The sequence below is a fragment of the Elephantulus edwardii genome, unplaced genomic scaffold, assembly GCF_000299155.1.
Source record: "Elephantulus edwardii isolate Elephantulus edwardi_28Jun2011 unplaced genomic scaffold, EleEdw1.0 scaffold00080, whole genome shotgun sequence".
In the NCBI taxonomy this organism is placed as follows: domain Eukaryota; kingdom Metazoa; phylum Chordata; class Mammalia; order Macroscelidea; family Macroscelididae; genus Elephantulus; species Elephantulus edwardii.
The window spans coordinates 13688550-13706960 of NW_006399830.1; the positions used below are offsets into that span (position 1 = coordinate 13688550).

At 47.2% G+C, this 18411-nt stretch overlaps 1 protein-coding gene across 1 annotated transcript in view; it reads right to left on the bottom strand.

Annotated features, from left to right (window-relative positions):
* The window catches only part of COL26A1 (collagen, type XXVI, alpha 1), a 121889-nt gene extending 108249 nt beyond the window's left edge, over positions 1-13640 (bottom strand). The window contains exons 1-4 of the mRNA XM_006889803.1: positions 13583-13640; positions 13225-13238; positions 10591-10607; positions 2462-2584 (exon numbers count right to left, since the gene is read on the bottom strand). Of these exons, the coding sequence (XP_006889865.1) occupies positions 2462-2584; positions 10591-10607; positions 13225-13238; positions 13583-13640 (212 nt within the window). The remainder of the gene's footprint in view (positions 1-2461; positions 2585-10590; positions 10608-13224; positions 13239-13582) is intronic.
* Between the last annotated feature and the right edge of the window lie 4771 nt (positions 13641-18411).

An 18411-nucleotide genomic window follows, 5' to 3' on the forward strand; every position in this document is an offset into this window, starting at 1 on the left:
ATTATATTAATTATTATATTCTATTTCTATATTTTACAACTCCATGTAAATCTACAATTACATAAAATATAAAGGGTTTCATTTCAACAAACTCTAAAGCCAATCATTTCTCCCAATACACTTTCAAGAAAACTTGAGTTATTGGTCTTAGCTTACAAATCCCATGGTCAATAAGCCTGTCTTTACTCTGTTCTTTATTTCCTCTGTTCTTGGGGACGGACTTTCCCTGTGTTTCTTCATGGTCGACTCTACAGCTCAAGGTTTTTGCATTATCTTCCCGTGAAGAAGGCTCTTTCTTCTAACTCTGTATCATCTCCTTCCCCTGACTCTCCACAGTAGCCCCTACGCCCTTCTCAGTGGCATCACCCTTTTCATTTTAATTGTACTCACTATTTTTCTTATTGTTTATTGCTTTAGTTTTGGTCACCATCACTACCACCACTCCAAGCAGAATATAAATTTCATGGGAGAGATTTCTTCTCCATTATTGCTCCACCTGGCACAAAACAGACCCTCACTAAATTTTTGTTGTTGCTAATTGCCACGGAGTCCGCCTCCACTCAAGGGAAGCTTATACACAACAGAATGAAGTGTCCCGTCCTGTGTCATCTTCATGTACTGCTGTGTTTGAGCCCTATTGTGGTGGCCACTACGTCATTCCACATTCTCTTCTGAATACAGTTTGGATTTCTAGCCATTAACCAGGAATGGACGGTTGTCACCCCTTTTGAATTCTCCTCAGCGGAATTTGTCTGTATTGTTCTGTAACTTCCACATTCTGTTGGATCACTTTCACTGGAATGGGCCAAACATCGATTTCTTTCATTCAGTTTGTATAGCAATAAATGCCTTCCAAATTTCTTGACATAAATGAGTGAGCACTTTCAGTGAAAACATCATCATTGATACTCCATTCATTTCTAGAGTCTTATTTTTCTTTAATGTCTTCCATCTACCTTGGCTTCTTCCTTCAATAGTATCAATTTCTGATCATATGCTAACTCCTGAAATGACTGACTGTCAACCAATTCTCTTTTTTTGGTATAGTGACTCTTCTATTAGTTCCAAAATCTTTTGATGTTGCTGCCATTCAATATTTTGCCCACAGAACCCTTCAATTTCTCAGGCCTGAAAGTATAAGTTGTGTGATTTTTCTAAGCTTCACTTACCTTCTCACAAAGTAAGGGTCATTTTACTGCTTGCTTTTGCATTAAGTGAATGCTTTCTAATCTCTTTTATAATTTTTTTTCTCTATTTTTTAAAGTCTTTTAAATGTTACCATATCAATCTTAACTTGCCAGAATCCTCTTCAGATTATTATTAGTGTAATTCCAGTGACACATGAAAACATTATTCCTATAGAGTTTTAATCTCTTTTTCTTCCTTTGCTAGTATTCTTATTAGAAATATTACATCTGTTAATGTTACAAGCCTAACAATATATTCCTATAACCACTCATTTACCATATGCTTAAGATGGCACAGGACAGGACAGGGTTCGGGTCTGTTGTACATAGGGTTGCTATGAGTTGTACTTGACTCGATGACACCTAACAATAGGACACTGGGTGGAGTTGTGTGGCTAGTCCAAAAACAGCTGGTTTGGATCCACCAGCTGCTATGTGAGAGGAAGACTGGCAACCTTCCATGCAATTTCTAGCCTCTGAAACCCCAGAGTCAGCCATGAATTGGTTCTGACTTGACAGCCAGGAGTTTGGGGAGTCTTTTCCTAAAGAGCGTTAATGGCTTTGTCCATAGGAAGTTGCAATGCTAACTAAAAGGTCATACATGCTACTCTAGCAGTTCAAAGCCACCAGCTGCTCTGAGGGAAAAATAGGGGCAATCTCCTCCTGTGTGATTTACAACTTTGAAAACTCAGTGGAGAAAAGTCTTTGAGGCAGAGGCCTGGGGCTGAGCAGTTAGGGATGGAGCAGAAGGAACGGTCTATACCTGGATCAAAGGCCTACAGGTGGAGGCAGGCCGGTGAGGTGAGTGGGGGCGTGATCTCAGAAGCCCTAAGAACTGCTAGGCCTTCGTTTGACAGCTCTTTTTTGGAGGTAAGTGAAGGGGTGTCGAGCCAGTGATAAACTGTGGTCCAGGGCAGGACTGCTAAGAGAGGCAGGCTCGAGGCAGGTTTGGATTTCCACCATCATTATTCACCCCTGTTCTCGCCTGGAGCCCCAAAGCAGGCCCCAAGGAAACCTGTTGAGCCCCACCTGCCCCCCTTTCCTCTGCCCCAACTAATTAGCTCTGAAATCCTTTCCCATCTAACACCCGACTGGATTACGGGGTCTTGTCATGTGGGGTGTACATCCCTTTCATCTTTGCACACATACGTATCACACAGGAAGGGCTTAATAAATGCACATTCAACTCTGTCTCCGAGTGTCCGCTCGTGGGGTTGGATCCATCCACGGGAAAAGAAAGGAAGGGCAGAGTGGACCAGCCCCACAGCCTTTACCTCACAAGGTTGGTGCAGGGCCCGGGCCACCGGCAGCTCTGGTACACACGCTGGACCACCGTCTCTGAGCCATTCTGCACCTGGCAGGACACAGTCCGTGTCACTGTGTGATGGCACCAGTGTCTGTGGGGAGAGGAACAGTCACGTCAGTTCTGTCTCAAGAGGCAGCGACAGCAGGTCAGAAGACTGTGTTGGCGGAGGGAACTTTTGCAAACGTGAGGCCTCATTGTTTTAGGCAAAGGGCCCACTGTCTTTGCTTCTGAACAAAAGAGCACCTACACCCCCTGGTTAACAAGGTTAAGCATCACTACGGCTTCTCAGTCAGTCACCGAATACATCTCTAGGAATTTGTGAAAAAAACTCCCTTGCCCACTGGAAAACCCCACTCTGATGAGGAAGACGGACCCAAAAGAATACAAGTGAATGAGTACAACCTGTGGGAAGCACATGGTGTTGTGTGATAGAGAAGCTTCCACCCCACAACTCAGCCATTTCAACCAGCTGTTACTGAACGGTGATCAAAAGGAAAGCAGCACAAAGGAGCCCTGGTGGCCTAGCAGAAAGAAGCAAGCCCAGAGGTCTGTGGTTCAAATCCACCAGATGCTCTGCTGGTGAAGGAGGGGCAATCTCCTCCTGTACTAAAAATAATAAAATAAAATTTTGAATTTTTTTTTAAAGTATGGCAGCATTAAGAGGAAACAGCATTAGCAGAGATGGGAACAGAGCACATTAAGGCACGGAGGTCAAAGAGATCCTGGCACATCCAGGGACCCACGTGCTATTAGACGTGACTAGAAGGCTGGAGGAAGGAGGTGAGCCAGAGAGAAGCATTAGCTGTCAGGCTAGAGGTGAGTTGTTTTGTGAAGTCAGTGGGGAGCCACTGAAGGATTTCAAGTAGGAAGTGACTCAGTCAGAACAGCCCTTCTCTGGCTGCACAGGACAGAAGTGCTGGGGGGGCAGCCAGAGACGTGAGACTCAGAGAAGGTGCAGGAAGATCTGGGCTTGAGTAGTGAGCGCAGAGGGCGAGGGGCACACGCACACAACCTCCACAGGGTAAGTGCACCAAGAAAAAAAGCTCACTTTTTTGCCTCCCCCACATATCCTCTTTCCCTAGAAATAAAAATCTAAAGCTTCCCCAACAGTACTGGAAAACAAGAAGATGCTGTGGCATCTGAGAGCCAGAAAGCAGATGGGATTAACTTGAAGGGGGAAACAGTATGAACTGGCAGGGGAGAAGATCCAAGAAACAGCGGGAGCAGCTTAGAAGCAGTGATTGTGACTAAGAGGGCATGAGAGGGACCCGGGGTGACTACCGAGGGCTCAGTTAGAGAACCGTAGTAGAAGGATCAGGACCCACCCCTGCTGGGGTCAGGATCCAAGCATGGGGCCACCGCACTGAGGCAGGTGTGGTAACAGTGGGCGCCTGGCCGGAAAGCTGGGAATGTCTTAAAAGCTGGTGACTTCCAAGAGGAGCGGGGACCCTCCCAAGGCAAGACACTAAACCTCTGCCCACTTTCCCGGTTTCTCACATGCACCACCTGGGACAGATAGCACTGTGTGTCAGCGTGGTGGCCTGTGATTCTCTGGTCTGACGGCTGTAGTGTGGCTACTCCCTGAGGAATGAGGTTCAATGTTGTGTAATCATTTCTTCGATGGGCCTTGCTATGAGCAGACAATCAATTGAGGGGGTTGTTTCATCAAAGGCGTGGCCTGTACTCAGCATATAAGGAAGTCTGGCGGAGCTCACTTTTTGCTCCATCTCAACCTTGGATCTGGTCTCCTTCTCTCTGGTTCCTGTCTTACCTACAGACCCTGGATTCATCAGTCTCACGGCTACATGCCATGGCCATGGACCTGGGACTTGTTAGTCTACAAGCACAAGAGTCATTTCCTTTACGACACGCCCAGCATTCCATCTGTTTGTTGAAACATCTCGGTTGGTCGCCCAGCAATTCCTGATGCTTTTGTTTCCACCAATTCCTTCAAAGCAGCGTCAGTTCTTCCTTCAGTACTTTTGATTCTGACTTACGTAACTCTCTGTGCGTCCCTTTCCTCTTCTTTTGATGTTGCCTGCGTCATTCCATTTTTCTACTCACAGAATCCTTCGTTATTGCAACTTGAGACTTGATTTTTCTTTTTCTCCAGTTCTTACCTTTTGGTTTCCTAACTGTAGGTCTTTATCTATTTCATTATAACCCTTCTGTCTCTTTGAGCTGCCCAATGAAATCTGTTCCACGCTTTTGTTTCATCATCTCTTCCTTTTTTACTTTCATTTCTCTTCATTTAAGGGTAAGTTTCATTTCAGAGTCTCTTCTGACATCTGTGTCAGTCTTTTCCTTCTTTCCCGCCTCTTTAAAGACGTCCTTCCCACAGCTTGTCTGGTCTCCAGCCATTAGAGTTTAATATATCAAATCTATTCTTGAGATGGTCCCTAAATTCAGATGGGAGATACTCATAGTTGGCTTTCAAGAACTTGTTTGCATTTTATTCCACTTCAACTTGAGCTTGTAGATGAGCAATTGATAGTTCCACAGTCAGACCTTGGCCTTGTTCTGACTGATGACGCTGGTGAGGGTTTCCACTGGCTCGTTCCACAGATGTAGTCAATTTGATTTCTGTGCATTCCATCTGATGAGGTCATCGTTTGTGTTGTTGAAAAGAGTATTTCCAATGAGTAAGTCATTGGTCTCACAAAATTCCAGCAGAAGGTCTCCCGTGTCGTTTCTATCACCAAGACTTATTTTCCAACTACTGAATCGTCTTCTAAATTTGCAACACTCACTTTTCAATCACCACTAATTATCTATGTGTCCTAATCAGATGCTTAATCAATTTCAGACTGTAGAAGCTGGTAGAAATCTTCAGTTTCCTCACCATTATTCGTGGTTGGAGCATAAGCATAATTTATAGTCCTATTAACTGCTCCTCTTTATCTGTCTCTCTCGCTCATTGCTGTTGAGTTAGGTCAAATTCGTAGCTGACCTTTTAGCAAGGCTGTAAATCAGCAGAGGACATTGTCCCTCTTTCGTCTGTTAAGTGACTGGAAGATTCGAACTGCCAGAGCTGGAGGTCTTTGTGTGAGCCGTGCAGCTCTCTACGCCACTGGAACTCCCTGTTCTTCATGTTATTGTTGACTGTCTCATACCTGACCCTCCTAGAGAGTAGCCTGTGGATCTGAACCACATGCCTTTGGGATTGCAGCGCAGCTTCTCACCACTAAGCCCCCAGAGCTTCCTACTCTTCCTTATGTTGTTGTTGGTTGTTGTTGTTGTGTGTGTACCACCCAGTCAGAACCAACTCACAGCTGACCCTCCAGTGGGCTTACAGGGGCAGTTAATCTCACGGCAGGAGACTGCCCATCCTTCCCCCATGGAGCAGCTTGTGGGATTCAAACAGAACAGTGTTGGGCTTCAGAATAAACCTTATCGTTGTTTAACTGTACCTGATTCATAGCTGACTCGCCATTGGTTTTCAAAGGCTGTAAATCACATGGGAGGAGTTCTTCTTCCCAAGAAGCCCCGCATAGATAGGAACCCTCAGAGAGGTGCTACCTTTGGGTTCACAGCACCCCACAGATTGCACCATCAATACTGCAGAACAGATCTTGAATTTTATTTTTTTTACAGTGAATGTGACCCCATTCCTGTTCAATTTGTCATTCTTTGTATAGTAGGTCATATGACTGCTGATTGGAAATGACAACCACTCCACGTCAGCTCACTGACGCCTCGGAGATCAATCCTCGAGCATACCATTTCTTTTGAGACAACTTCCAATTGTCTTTGATTCATCATTTGTGCATTCCATATTCCAATCAAGCTGTCTTTTCTCAATTTGAGTCACTCCACGTTCATAAATAAAGGTCCTGGGAGCCTGCTTTATCCACATAACGAGCACAGGCAGCTCTCTTCTCGCTGCAACAGGAGCGGCCTTCCAGCCTGAGGCGCTTGTCTTCCAGCACCACGCCTGGAACACCCTGCTATTTACTTACAAGGTTTCTTTTCAAAAGTAGATCGCCAAGTTCTTCTCAGTCTCTGCCTGAAACCTGCTCACCATGGGTGACCCTGCTGGGATTTAAAACACCAACGGCATAGCTCCAAGCATCACAGCAACACATAAGCTACCACAATATAACACGCTGACCAGCAAGTGGTGGTTTAGGCAAACAGTTTCCCTGAAAGCATCTTGCTATCGTCTTGGATGGAGAATGATGAGACACCAAGAAGTGCCTTCAAAAAAGCAAAAGGTGTGTTGCATTGGGAAAAGAAATTTGCTCTCAAGGCCCTCTTTAAAGTTCTCAAGAGCAAGGATGTCAGCTAAGGACTGACATGCACTTGATCCAAGCCATAGTATTTTCAATTGCTTCTTAGGCATTTGAAAGTTGGACAGTGGATAAGGAAGAAAGAGAATGCACACCCGTGTTTATCACAATAGCAAGGAGTGGGAAACATCCTAAGTGCCCATCAGCAAACGAATGGATAGAGAAGCTCTGGTACATTCACACGATGGAATACTACACTGCATTGAAAAACAAGGAGCTCATGTAATATTATTTGAAATGGGTGACCCTGGAGGACATTATGCTGAGTGAAGTATCTCAGTCACAAAAGGACAAATACTGCATGGTGCCACTGTTGTAAAACGGGACTGACATCAGGGTGGGAGAAGACTGAGAAAGATGGGTTCAATAATGTATACTGCATTGAAACAGATGAGGGAGAAAACTGTTTAAAAGGGATATGTGATTAGGTATTCTTTGTCATGATGGGAGACCAGAGCGAAAGCTGCTTAGTGGAGTGGCCCTAGGGGGAGGGATTATAAAACAATGAAAGACTTTTTCTTTTACTTTTCCAACAGAGGAGTGTACTGGGTGGGGGGAGGGTTGGGAGGGGAGAAAAGTGTGACAATGAATGAATGGAAATCCAAAGTCTCTGTCAATTTTTCACTGAAATTAATAATAAATTTTTTTTATTTTTTATTATTTTTGTGTGCGTGTACCATCAAATAAGATCTGACTGGTACAGGAGGAGATTGTCCCTCCTTCCCTGGCAGAGCATCTGGTGGATTTGAACCATTCGCCTCTGGGATTGTAGTTGCAGCTCCTTGCCACTAGGCCACCAGAGCTCCCCCAATAATAAATTTTTTTTAAAAAGAAGACAGAGAAAGCTCGAGACCTTTCAATAGTGCTGTGGGTAAAGAGTATTAACTAAACCACGATCTGCCAACAGAACAAACAAATCTGGCTGCGAGTGCAACTACGGTGCTCTTTGGAGACTAGGATGGTGAGACTTCATCTCATATATTTTGGGCACATTGACAAGAGGGGCCAGTTCCTGGAAAAAGACATCATGCTGAGAAAAGCAGAGGGTTAGAAAAGAGAGGAAGATTCTCAACCAGATGAACAGACAAGGCAGCCATAGCAATGGCCTTGAACATGCCTAATAGTTCATGAGGACCGTGCAGCACAGGGCAAGACTTCAATCTGTTCTTCACAGAGTCGCTATGAGCACGGCCGATGTTACCTACAACAATAACAACAGAAGGTGCCTGGGAAAGATCGGCTCACCCACCCCCTTTCCCAGAGAGAGGAAGGCAGCGAGATGGTGGCAGAGCTGAGCAGGAAGCCAGGACTTCTGGTTTTCATTTTCTCCCATTGTCCTGCCATCAGGAGGGAGATTGGTTCTCTGTGTTCACTTGAAGGGGGGTTGGGGGGGAGGCTGATAAGAATCTGAGGAATGTAGCTGCTAAGAGCGACTGGCTGTGGAATCTGGCATCTGATCCCCACACAGGACTGCACACCAGCAGGATCCAGGAGTCCCAGGTGAGGAGGACACCTTCTGGGTCTGAGTCATTTCTAGAAAAACGGATCCAGTGAGTACCTGGATCCCACGCCCACATGCAGCAGTCTTGGCGTCTCTAAAGAAATTCACCAATTTTCCCTGCAAAGGGCAGGCGCTGGCGTTGCCAAAGCAACTCAGGACCAGGCGGGATAGACATGGCGTCCCTCATCCGTCCGATCCAGCTGGCAATTGCCTTTTCCTTCTTTTCGGACTTGCCTTTTCTTCCTCCCTCTTGGAAGTCACTCCTCACTTGGGGGCTACTGGCTGATTGTTTGCAGCTCATTAAACCCCCAGCAGGTAGAAGAAGTTGTGGCTTGGCCTCCAGTGACTCTTGCAGCTTTCTGCTAAGAGCTAGGAAGAGATCAGCTGAAGGGGGGGGCGTGGGGAGGGATTCAGATGCTGTGGGAACAGCTGTGTGGCCTTTTGCTGGGCCCTTCACCTCTCTGGGCCTCTGTCTCCGCAGCAGCACACAGAGTCAGAAAGGCAGTGTGGCAGAAAAGAGGGGTGATAAAGGACTTCGCGCTCACTTTGGCAAGGTGTCTTTGCTCTTACGTACAGCCAAGTCAAGTCATTACTCATAGCGACCTTGTGGACAACGGATGTGGACCCTGTCCTGTGCTGAGCTGTCCTCATCATCTCTGACACACTTGAGCCCGTTGCTGTAGTCACATCAATGCATCTGGTTGAGGATTTTCTTCTCTTTCGCCAACCCTTTACCTTGTAAGTATGGCATCCATTTCCAAGGAATAGCCTCTCCTCGCTACATGCCCAAAATATGTGAGATGAAGCTCTGTCATCTTTGCCTCCAAGGAGCACTCTGGCTGCACTTTCTCCAGAACATAGCTGTTTGGTTTTCTGGCAGTCTTTGGGATATTTAACTCTTCCCTCCAACACCACAGCTCAAAGGCCTCAATTCTCCTCCTGTCATCCAAATTCATTATCCAGTTCTCGGATGCATAGCAACTGATGGAAAAGACCCTGGCCTGAATCAAGGACACCTTAGTCTTCAAACTGACATCAATGAGCCTCAGTACTTTGGAGAAGTCCCTGACAGCAGACTTGCCCAACGCAATACCAAGGGTGTTGACTGTAAGATGAAAAACATTGACAATTTCAATCTTTTCTTCATCTATCAGTCAGAGCAAAACTGCCTCTCACTCAAACATCTGACCACTGGAAACCAGGCTGACTGAGAGAATGGACTCTCGTGGCCTCTGGTCAGCAAGGGGCAGGGTTCTACTGTCAAGAAAAGCCTCAGCCTCTGCAGGTAGGCAGTTCTTGTACTCATGCACAACAGTGCCACCTCGCATCTGAAAACTGTTCCCACACCAAGAACGTGGTGACAATTTATAGCAACGCAAAGTCACCTACGTGAGCTGTGCCAAAGGCAGCTGTCCACTGGTGTCCGGGCCGTATAATGGCCAGTTTCCAGAGGGCAGACACCTTGCATTCTTATCTATGTTACTAGCCCCCTGCTAGTAACTAGCACAGGGTATACAGAGCATGTGGTGACTGAACAACGGGAACGGAGATGCAGGGAAGATGTGGGCTGAGGCCTGAGGGACTGTCTGGAAGGAGCAGAGCCTCAACCTCCAGTGGCCTGACTCCCTTTGAACAGCAGGCCACAGCCACAGCCACGGCCACTGGGGTGGGTGTGGCCCCCAACAGTAGTCTGTGCCAGGAAAGCTCACTCCCGTGTCCCCACTGCCTCCCTAGGACCACTCACCCATCTTCCTCGTCCTGCTTAAGCAGGCTCCTCTCTCAAGAGCATGCCACACCCCTATAGGCTTCACACTCTCCTCTTGGGCCCTGTCCCTTCTGTCCACAGCACTCACACTCACGCAGGATACTTGGGGACTCACTGCTGTCTCTGGGGCCTCTGAGAGCCAAACTTACTCGATTTCTACCTCCCCGGCAATGGCTGCCATTGAGAAGACGATAAAGCCTCCGAATGAATGAACGAGGTGAGGTCAGTGGGAGAATTTAACAGACATAACCACGCATGGGAAAGAACCATTCTCAATTCTTACTTTGGACTTTTAGCATATTTTACCATCAGATTATTTCCCAGGAATGCATCTTTGAAATGATAATGAAAGTCAATTAGAAACAGGTGTCTTCAAACAAATATTTGTCAAATATTTGTTTTACCCACTTGTAGGAGTTGTTCACGCTAAATGCCGCAAAGTGTAAGTCACAGATGGGTGTGTGCCTGGTGTGCCTGGCAGTGGGTACATAAAGAGGGACTGGCTCTCTGGCTGGCCATTATCTGACTGGGTTGTCACCCACCTGGCACCCTTGGGCAGCTGAGGGCACAGTGAACAGGTATCAGACCTAAGTCAGGGGCTTCCTTCTCCATCCTCACACCACTTATCCTCACCTGGAAGACAGATGTGACGAAGATAACTTGCTGTGTGGCCCTGGAAAAGTTACTGAACCTCTCTGTGCCTCATTTCTCTGTGCACAAAATTAGGAGAACTGCAGCTTTCAGAGGGAAGCTGTGAGGGTTAAATGATCGCATCTTGAAAAGTACTAGAACAAGGCAGGACGCTTGACAAATTCTCAAGAAATGGCAGCTGGTTTATTACTAATGTGTCTGCCTCCTTGGGTTGTGATTAGGAACCGGGCAGAAAGATGGATTTGAGTGTCCACAGTATCCTGCTAACACTACACATCTTGTCATCTCTGATCGCTAGAATCGTTAACTGTCTGGAGAGAATGGATGGTGGTTACACGAAAGAGCTCGTACAGAGGAATTCGCCAAGCTGTACACGTAAGATTGCTCACTTGATTATATTTAAGCTAGACTTCACAACCTAGATTTTATAAGAAATGTTAATATTGATGTTGTTGTTGTTATGTGCCATCAAGTCGCCTGTGACTCACCACGACCCTATGGACAACAGCTCTGAACCCTGCTCTATCCTGAGCCAAGCTTATTGTCTCTGACACACCTGCCCCTCATTACCCCAGTCACTGAGTCAATCCATCTCATCGAGGGTCTTCCTCTCTTGCGCTGTCCCTCCACCCTTCCAAGCATGCTGTCTCTCTTCAAGGATTGGTCCCTCCTCGCAACATGCCCAAAATATGTCAGACAGAGCTTCAGAATCCTTGCCTCTAAGAAGCAGTCTGGTTTTACCCTCTCCAGGATGAACCTGTTTGTTCTATTAGCAGTTCAAGGTACGTATATTCAATACTCTTCTCCAGCACCACAGCTCAAAGGTGTCAATTCTCCTTCTATTGTCCCTAGTCATTGTCCAGCTTTTGATGCATAGCAAGTAATTGCGATACTATGGCCTGGATCAGGCACACCTTAGTCTCCAGACTGACATTATTGCTCTTCAGTCCTCTGGAAATATCCCTGACAGCAGACCTGCCCAATGCAATTTGCCTTTTGATTTCCTGGTTGTTGGCACCAAGAATGTTGATTGTGGAGCCAAGCAAACTAAGGCTGTTAATAATCTCAGTATTATCACCATCTATCATGATGCTGCTAACTGGCTGAGTTGTGAGAATTTTTGTTTTCTTGTTGTTGAGCTTCAATCTATATTGAAGGCTGCAGTCTTTGACCTTCTGCAGCAAGTGTGTCAGGGTTAGGGTTAAGGGATTCATTAAGTCCAAATTGACTTGATCGCAGTGGGATTGGGCCAGACTGCCCTTAGCCTAATGCAATTCCTTGGCCCCCTTTGTTCTCAAGATGATTAATGGCAGATGACCTGGGGCAGCCCACCTTCCCCTCACCTTTTCTTTCTCATCTGGCAACTTCCCAGAATCCTTCAGGCCCCATGGGGCTGACCACAAGAAAGGAGTGACATCACCAGAGAAGAATTACAGCTCTGTCCCAGGCAAGCAGTGGGAGAGACAGTTTCAAGTTCTTGATTTGTGTCTGCAGAGCCATTCTCCCCTCAAGCCCCACTGATTAAAGCGCTTTCCTCCTGAGGAACCCTGACAGACGAGGCGGTTCCCACAGAGGCCCCAGGAGGAGCAGCGACTTCCGCTCCTGAGGCCTCCCCACCCTCCCCCGCCCTGGCCCAGCAGCCTCTATTTGTTTGTGGGTTCCACCACTGGATCAAAACAGAAAATTAAACCCATCTCAAGTGCAGGATGCCCTGAACTGGGCCACCCAATGGGTCACACATGAAAAAGAGGAAAACTAATGGCTTGCAGTTTTCCTACCAGCAAGGTTTCTTTTAATCAGTCCTGTGGTGGGCTTTGCTGGGCTTTGGGTTAAAATTCCTGAGGATAAGGTTTTCTCTCCTCCAGAAGAGACCTCACAGCGGGGCGTCTGGAGCCATCGGGAGTGAGGTCTGGAAACTCACTTTTAGGATGACAGAAAATTCCAGCAACAACCAAGAAAGCCTTGAAGGTTTTGACTTTCTAGTTCTCCAGAACCCTGGAAGTCAAGATAACGCTGAAGAAGGCTGTGGTCCCGATGGCTTAGTCTCTTACCATTGTGTAACAGGTCACCATGCGCTTAATGGCTTGACATGACTTTATTTTCTTATGATTGTGAAGGACAGAAGTCTGAAACAAGCATTACTGGATTAAAGGAAGATGTTGGCAGGGGTGGCTCCTCTGACAGCTCTGAGTGGAGAATTTGCTTCCTCATATTCCTGTGTCATTTCTATGTCTATTTCTAGTGGCCTCCCTCATGGCTTGGCTCTTGGGCTCTACCTCCATCGTTGGCCATCTTGCACCTCCCACTCCACCTCACTGCCGTCCTGCCTCCCTCTCTACCAGGAACATATGTGATTAAACTGGCCACTCCCGCATAATTTCTCCAGATCAAGATTCTGTGGAAATCATATCTCCTAAGTCCCTTGACCAGGTAAGGGGACAGACAGAGGTTCCAGAGGAACAGAGGAGCATGGGCATCTTCAGGTTGTCCAGTAAGTGGCCAGGCTAAACCCAGCTAGACCTCACCTGGGTGGGCCCCACTGCAGAGGGGGGCATGGAGCACGAAACTTCCTCATCCTTTCTTATTCTCAGACATTCCCAAATGCCTAGATTTGGAAACATACCCCTAGCTGGTACAATAAGCAACTGATTAAAGCAACTGGTCAAAAGAATGATGCAGAAGGAACCTCTAGATAAGGGCTCTCAGCTGTGCCCGACCTGTTGTTCTCAGGGCAGCCTGGCCTGTTCCCACCAGCGCTTTTAATTCCTGCACCAACGTGTCCACCCATGCCCAGCCCTTCTCCTATCTCTGCTGTGAAACCCACATCAACTCCTCTTGCCACTCCTTCCCCAGCCGTTTACATCCACAGCCTCATATGCCTACCCTCTGCCCGCATGGGCACCTCCATCCCCAGCCACAGATGCAACATCCGGCAAAGCATGGCGGGGACATCTGCACCCCCGTCCTCAATCCTTCCTCATTCAGCCTCCAGCCTCCCTCCTCCAAAGGTAGAAGAGTACAGTGGTTAAGGGCAGGGGTGCATGTGCCAGAGAACCTGGGTTCAAATCCCGGCTCTGCACTGACTACCTGTGTGACCCAGCGCACACCCACCTACCTACCCTCGCTGTGTCTCACCTTCCCTAGCTGTAAATGGGGATGAGAATGGCACCTGACTGGAAAATGTCTGGGCAAGGAATAAATAAGTCCATGTGTATCATACCTGTAGGAAGCGTTAACTGTCTGCCCTTGTGCTGATGAGGCTTCAGACACAGCAGTGACCTCAGCAGGTGTTCCCTAAGCCCCTGTTATCATCTAACAGTGAACACAGATCTTAAGCAAGTATTTGTCTATCTTAGTTCATTAGTACTACTTGCTATAACAGAGGTACCCTGAGCAGATGGCTTTAACCAGCAGAAATTTAGCTTTCCACAGTTTAGGAAGTGAGCAGTTTGAATTCAGGGTGTCACCTTTAGAAGGTTTATCTTTCCGTGTCAGTTCTGGGAGATGGTTCTTGTCTCCTTCCAGCACCTGTGGGCCCGCTATTCCTTAGAGACTGCCCTGTGTCTTGAACTTCCCCTGAAGCTCGGAGTGTCTCAGTCCAGGGACCCTGGATCCAAAAGCCACTCTCTGCTCCTGCTCCTTCTTCCTTGGTAATCACGATAATTATCAAGGTGAAGATGAGGTCCCTCATATCTCTGCTTGTTTTTCTCTCTTATATAATAAAAGAAAAGAGCTCTCGTAGCCTACCAGGAAAGAAGCTGTGTTGCAATCCCAAAGGCACACAGTTCAAGGCCACCAGCTGCTCCACAGAAGAAGGATGGGCAGTCTCCTGTGCGATTTACTGCCTCTGACAGCAAGCGGGAGGGTCAGCTATGGGGTTCTGACTCAAGGGCTCCCACCGACAATCACATGATGAAAGATGGTGCAAGCCACGCCCCAGGAAAATTCTCCTTAGATCAGATCAGGCCTGGCACCTAAGGGTGTTGCAGCCGATCCTAATCCCTCTACAGCCAATGGACCCATGACATCAGATCACACCATGGGAGATGACTACATCATCACATAAGTGCCAAATGACTTCTTTACATCATGTCAAACCACGGAGAATCATGACTTGGCCAAGCTGATATATATTTTGGAGGAAGATAATCCAGTGATATCAGCTAAATCATGAATTGCTGCATTAAAACTATGGACAGCGGTAGGACCTGCCCCAGTCTGAGATCTGCATGGATCCACACCAGTTGATGTGACCACTCCCACAAAGTCCTGCCCTCCCTCATTCTGATCGTACACACAGCACAAGCAGGCTGCCCAGGGTAGGATGTTGGGAAACCCATTGCAAGCAGCACGATCGTGTACATGTCCCGCCACATCCCTCAGCTGTCCTCCTGAGGGTAACAGGGCCTGCCCCTGTGTCTAACAGCTCAGTTCTTTAAACACACAACACTGCAGAATGGGGGAAGTACAGGAGGATGAGCAGAGATTTAACTAGAAGATTCAACTCTCCTCCCTGAAATCTCTCAGTCCTCAATACACACAGCACATGCCTACGGGTGGGTCAGGACCCCAACCCAGAACAAATCCACAGCCAGAATCCCCTGCAGACCCAGGGCTTTCCCCACAGGGGGGTGAGTGACAGCCCCACAACCCCACGCTCCCAGAGAAACTTCCAACTTATACTGGAACCAGGTGCCCCAGAGGCTAACAACCCTGTTTTTCTTCACCATCTGCTCTGACTCGGAGGGCTGGGGGCGCTCTCCATCCCCCTTCCTTCCTCCTGCTCAGATGAGGTTTCTGTTACAACAGCCAGGCAGCCTCCTGACCTCCTCACAGAAGGCTTTCGTTAAACAGGTCAAGCCAGAGAGGCAGGGGGCAAAGGGCACAGGCCAAAGGGGAAATGCTCTCCAGATTAGGGAAGGTGGGAGTGGCAGAGCATTGGGGTCTGTGGGAGGGCTGGCTGAGAAGTCTCCCACACTTCTGACAGCCCAGGAAGTCCTGGCCTCAGCTTCCTCAGGGTCCCCCAATCCTGAGACCTCCCCAGATATTTACCCTGAAGCTTTCTCCACATTCCCACTTCAAAGGGAAAAGCAGGATCCTAGAGCTGGTGGCCACTGTGGTTCCCTTAAAAGTAGCTTCCAGAAAGCTGGCCTGGTGGGAACAAGCAGAGACTAAGCGCCCCACTCCAGCATCCCTCAAAATTACAGACATGACCTAGAGGCTGGTTGACTGCCTCGGTTTCCCAGAACGGGCAGGGTCATACGTTCATTTATCTGCCTTTACTAGTCCCGGGCCAGGTCCGAGGTTGTCTGCACCAAAGACTGGGCTGAGGGATGTAGCCCCAGACATGCTGAATCTTTGTTCTCAGAGGCTGTCTAAACCCCCTTCCCAAATATGAGGTCCTGGAAGGGGTGGTCTTGGCATCAGAGCCACTTCATAGCACTCAATGAGCCCTCAGAGCAAGTTCAAGGCTGAACTCCCTGTACACAGTAGCAAAGGCTTCCCACGCTCAGGACCTTTGCGGAGAGACCTTTGTCTTGCTTGCTCATAAAAGCCTTCTTTGCTCAATACAATAAATGATTCTCCTAATTTAAAAGGGTACACTATTACCAAGGAGCTCTGGTGCTGTAGTCCACTGTGGTTTGTACTGTTTTTTTAAAAAAATAAGAAGCATATTATTAAATAAATGGTTTCACCAGAGAGACAAGAAAGGCATTTCTACGCGGCCAGGAGTGATAGAAGGTGAGAGTTCACAGGCTGGGTTTAGGGATCCCTGCAGCCTTGCCTGGCGCTGAGAAGGGTGGTGAGGTATGGGAAGCCAAATTTCATACAAAATATTTGTAATAAAACAGACTGCTACTTCAGGTACTGAGGGAGGCTGGTTTCAGCTGGAATTAATCCTGAGGCACTAAAGCAATCCTAAAACGTTTACAGGATTGTTGCTTTGTATTTGCTGACCCCTCCCTCCTGAGTCAAGCAGAAGGTTTTCAATAGAAAGAGCTTAGCTTCACCTGCATTGGATTCTCTTTGTAATTTGCTCCCTGGCAATTTTCAATACAAACAGGGAAAGCTGGAATCTGCGTCAGTTTGCTTCAGTTGTTCGAGGCCTGTTTGCCTCCTGCTTTATCTCTGTTCTTCTCCTACATTCCTGGTGTTCTGTCTCATTATTAATACTTGTAAAAATACTTTACCCTCGGTCCGCAACAGTGAGGTAAAGAGGAGGCCCTGGTGGAAAGCTTGGACCTCTGCAAGGCTTGGGGCAGAAGTAGGCAGAGGGATGTAGAAACAGCTCAGACTTTGATTTCCTAACTTTGAATATTCACGACGGTAACATTCTAGTCACCATTTCTCAGAACACTTCTGGAGGATGGATATGCTTCATCAGAAATGAGGACGTAAACCAGAAATACTGGTGCTCCAGGATCCAGGAGATCAGGTGCAAGACTTGGCACTAAGCCCCCAGGATGTAGCTAGAGAGTGATGGATGCAAAGATTGTAGCGTTCAAGCCGAGGTGGGCCAGCTCTCAGCAGACAAGAAGGCCCACAGAATAGTATCTCCAAGGAAATGAAAGTGGAAGAATATCAGATGCCTTAGAACATATTAGGACAAAACTTTACAGCAGCGGGAGAAGCTGGAGATGAACTAAGAATAACAACAGGGAGCGAGGCAAGCGATACCAAGCAGGGTAAACAGGTGCGGAGGAAACGTCGTCTGACTGCATGGCTTCTGAGTGATATCGGTGTTGGAAACGTAAGTGCAGAAAGGAGAGGAGGGTAAGTGAACCTTCCCGAACCCGTCTCACCTGAGAAGTCAGTAGTTGGGCGGGGCAAAAGGCTTTCTTTGGCTTTTGTCTCTGGTATCCCAAAAATAGCCCTTGGAATAGTTTGTGCAATTAAGATGCTCTGTTTTCTGAAACAGCCAGGACACACTTAGACACATGCAAATAAGGGCCTGCTTTGGCAACAGGCCTCTAGAATACAAGGGGCCATGATCCAGTCATGCATACTAATGATGGAACTGACCATCGCTTTGCTTTTTTTTTTTTTTAAAATCACTTTGCTTTGAGGAAAGTGGTTTAGTGGTAAGGAGTTGCGCTGCCAATCCAAAGGCACCTGCTTCAAATCCACCAGCTGCTCCAAAGAAGAAAGCTGGGCAATCTCCTCTCATGTGATTAATTGCCTCTGAAAACCCACTGGAGGGGTCAGCTCTGGCCAGTTCTGACTCAATGGTGCACAACACCACCACCACACATTAAGGTTCCTTTTTAGCTCTTTTGGAGAAGTCTTTTGAAGCACTTAAGGATTTCATTTTTAGAAGGTCCCAATCATCTAGCTTACCCTCTGCTGATTATGCAATCTTGTTCCATTTGATCGCCTATTTATGCTATAAATTAAGGCTCCTAAATTGGCTCCATTTTTTTTTCTTTGATCTTTATAGTTTTAAGTTTTACACCTAGGTCCTTGATCCATGTAGAATTAGGGTTTTTTTTTTAAATGTGGTATAAGATATGAGTCTCGTTTCAATTTTCTGCAGATACCCATTTTTACCATCATTTGTTAAAGAGGATATCTTTAGGGGAGCTCTGGTGGCCTAGTGGCAAGAAGCTGCAACTACAATCCCAGAGGTGCACAGTTCGAATCCACCAGATGCTCTGCCGGGGAAGGAGGGACAATCTCCTCCTGTACCAGTCAGATCTGATTTGACGGTACAC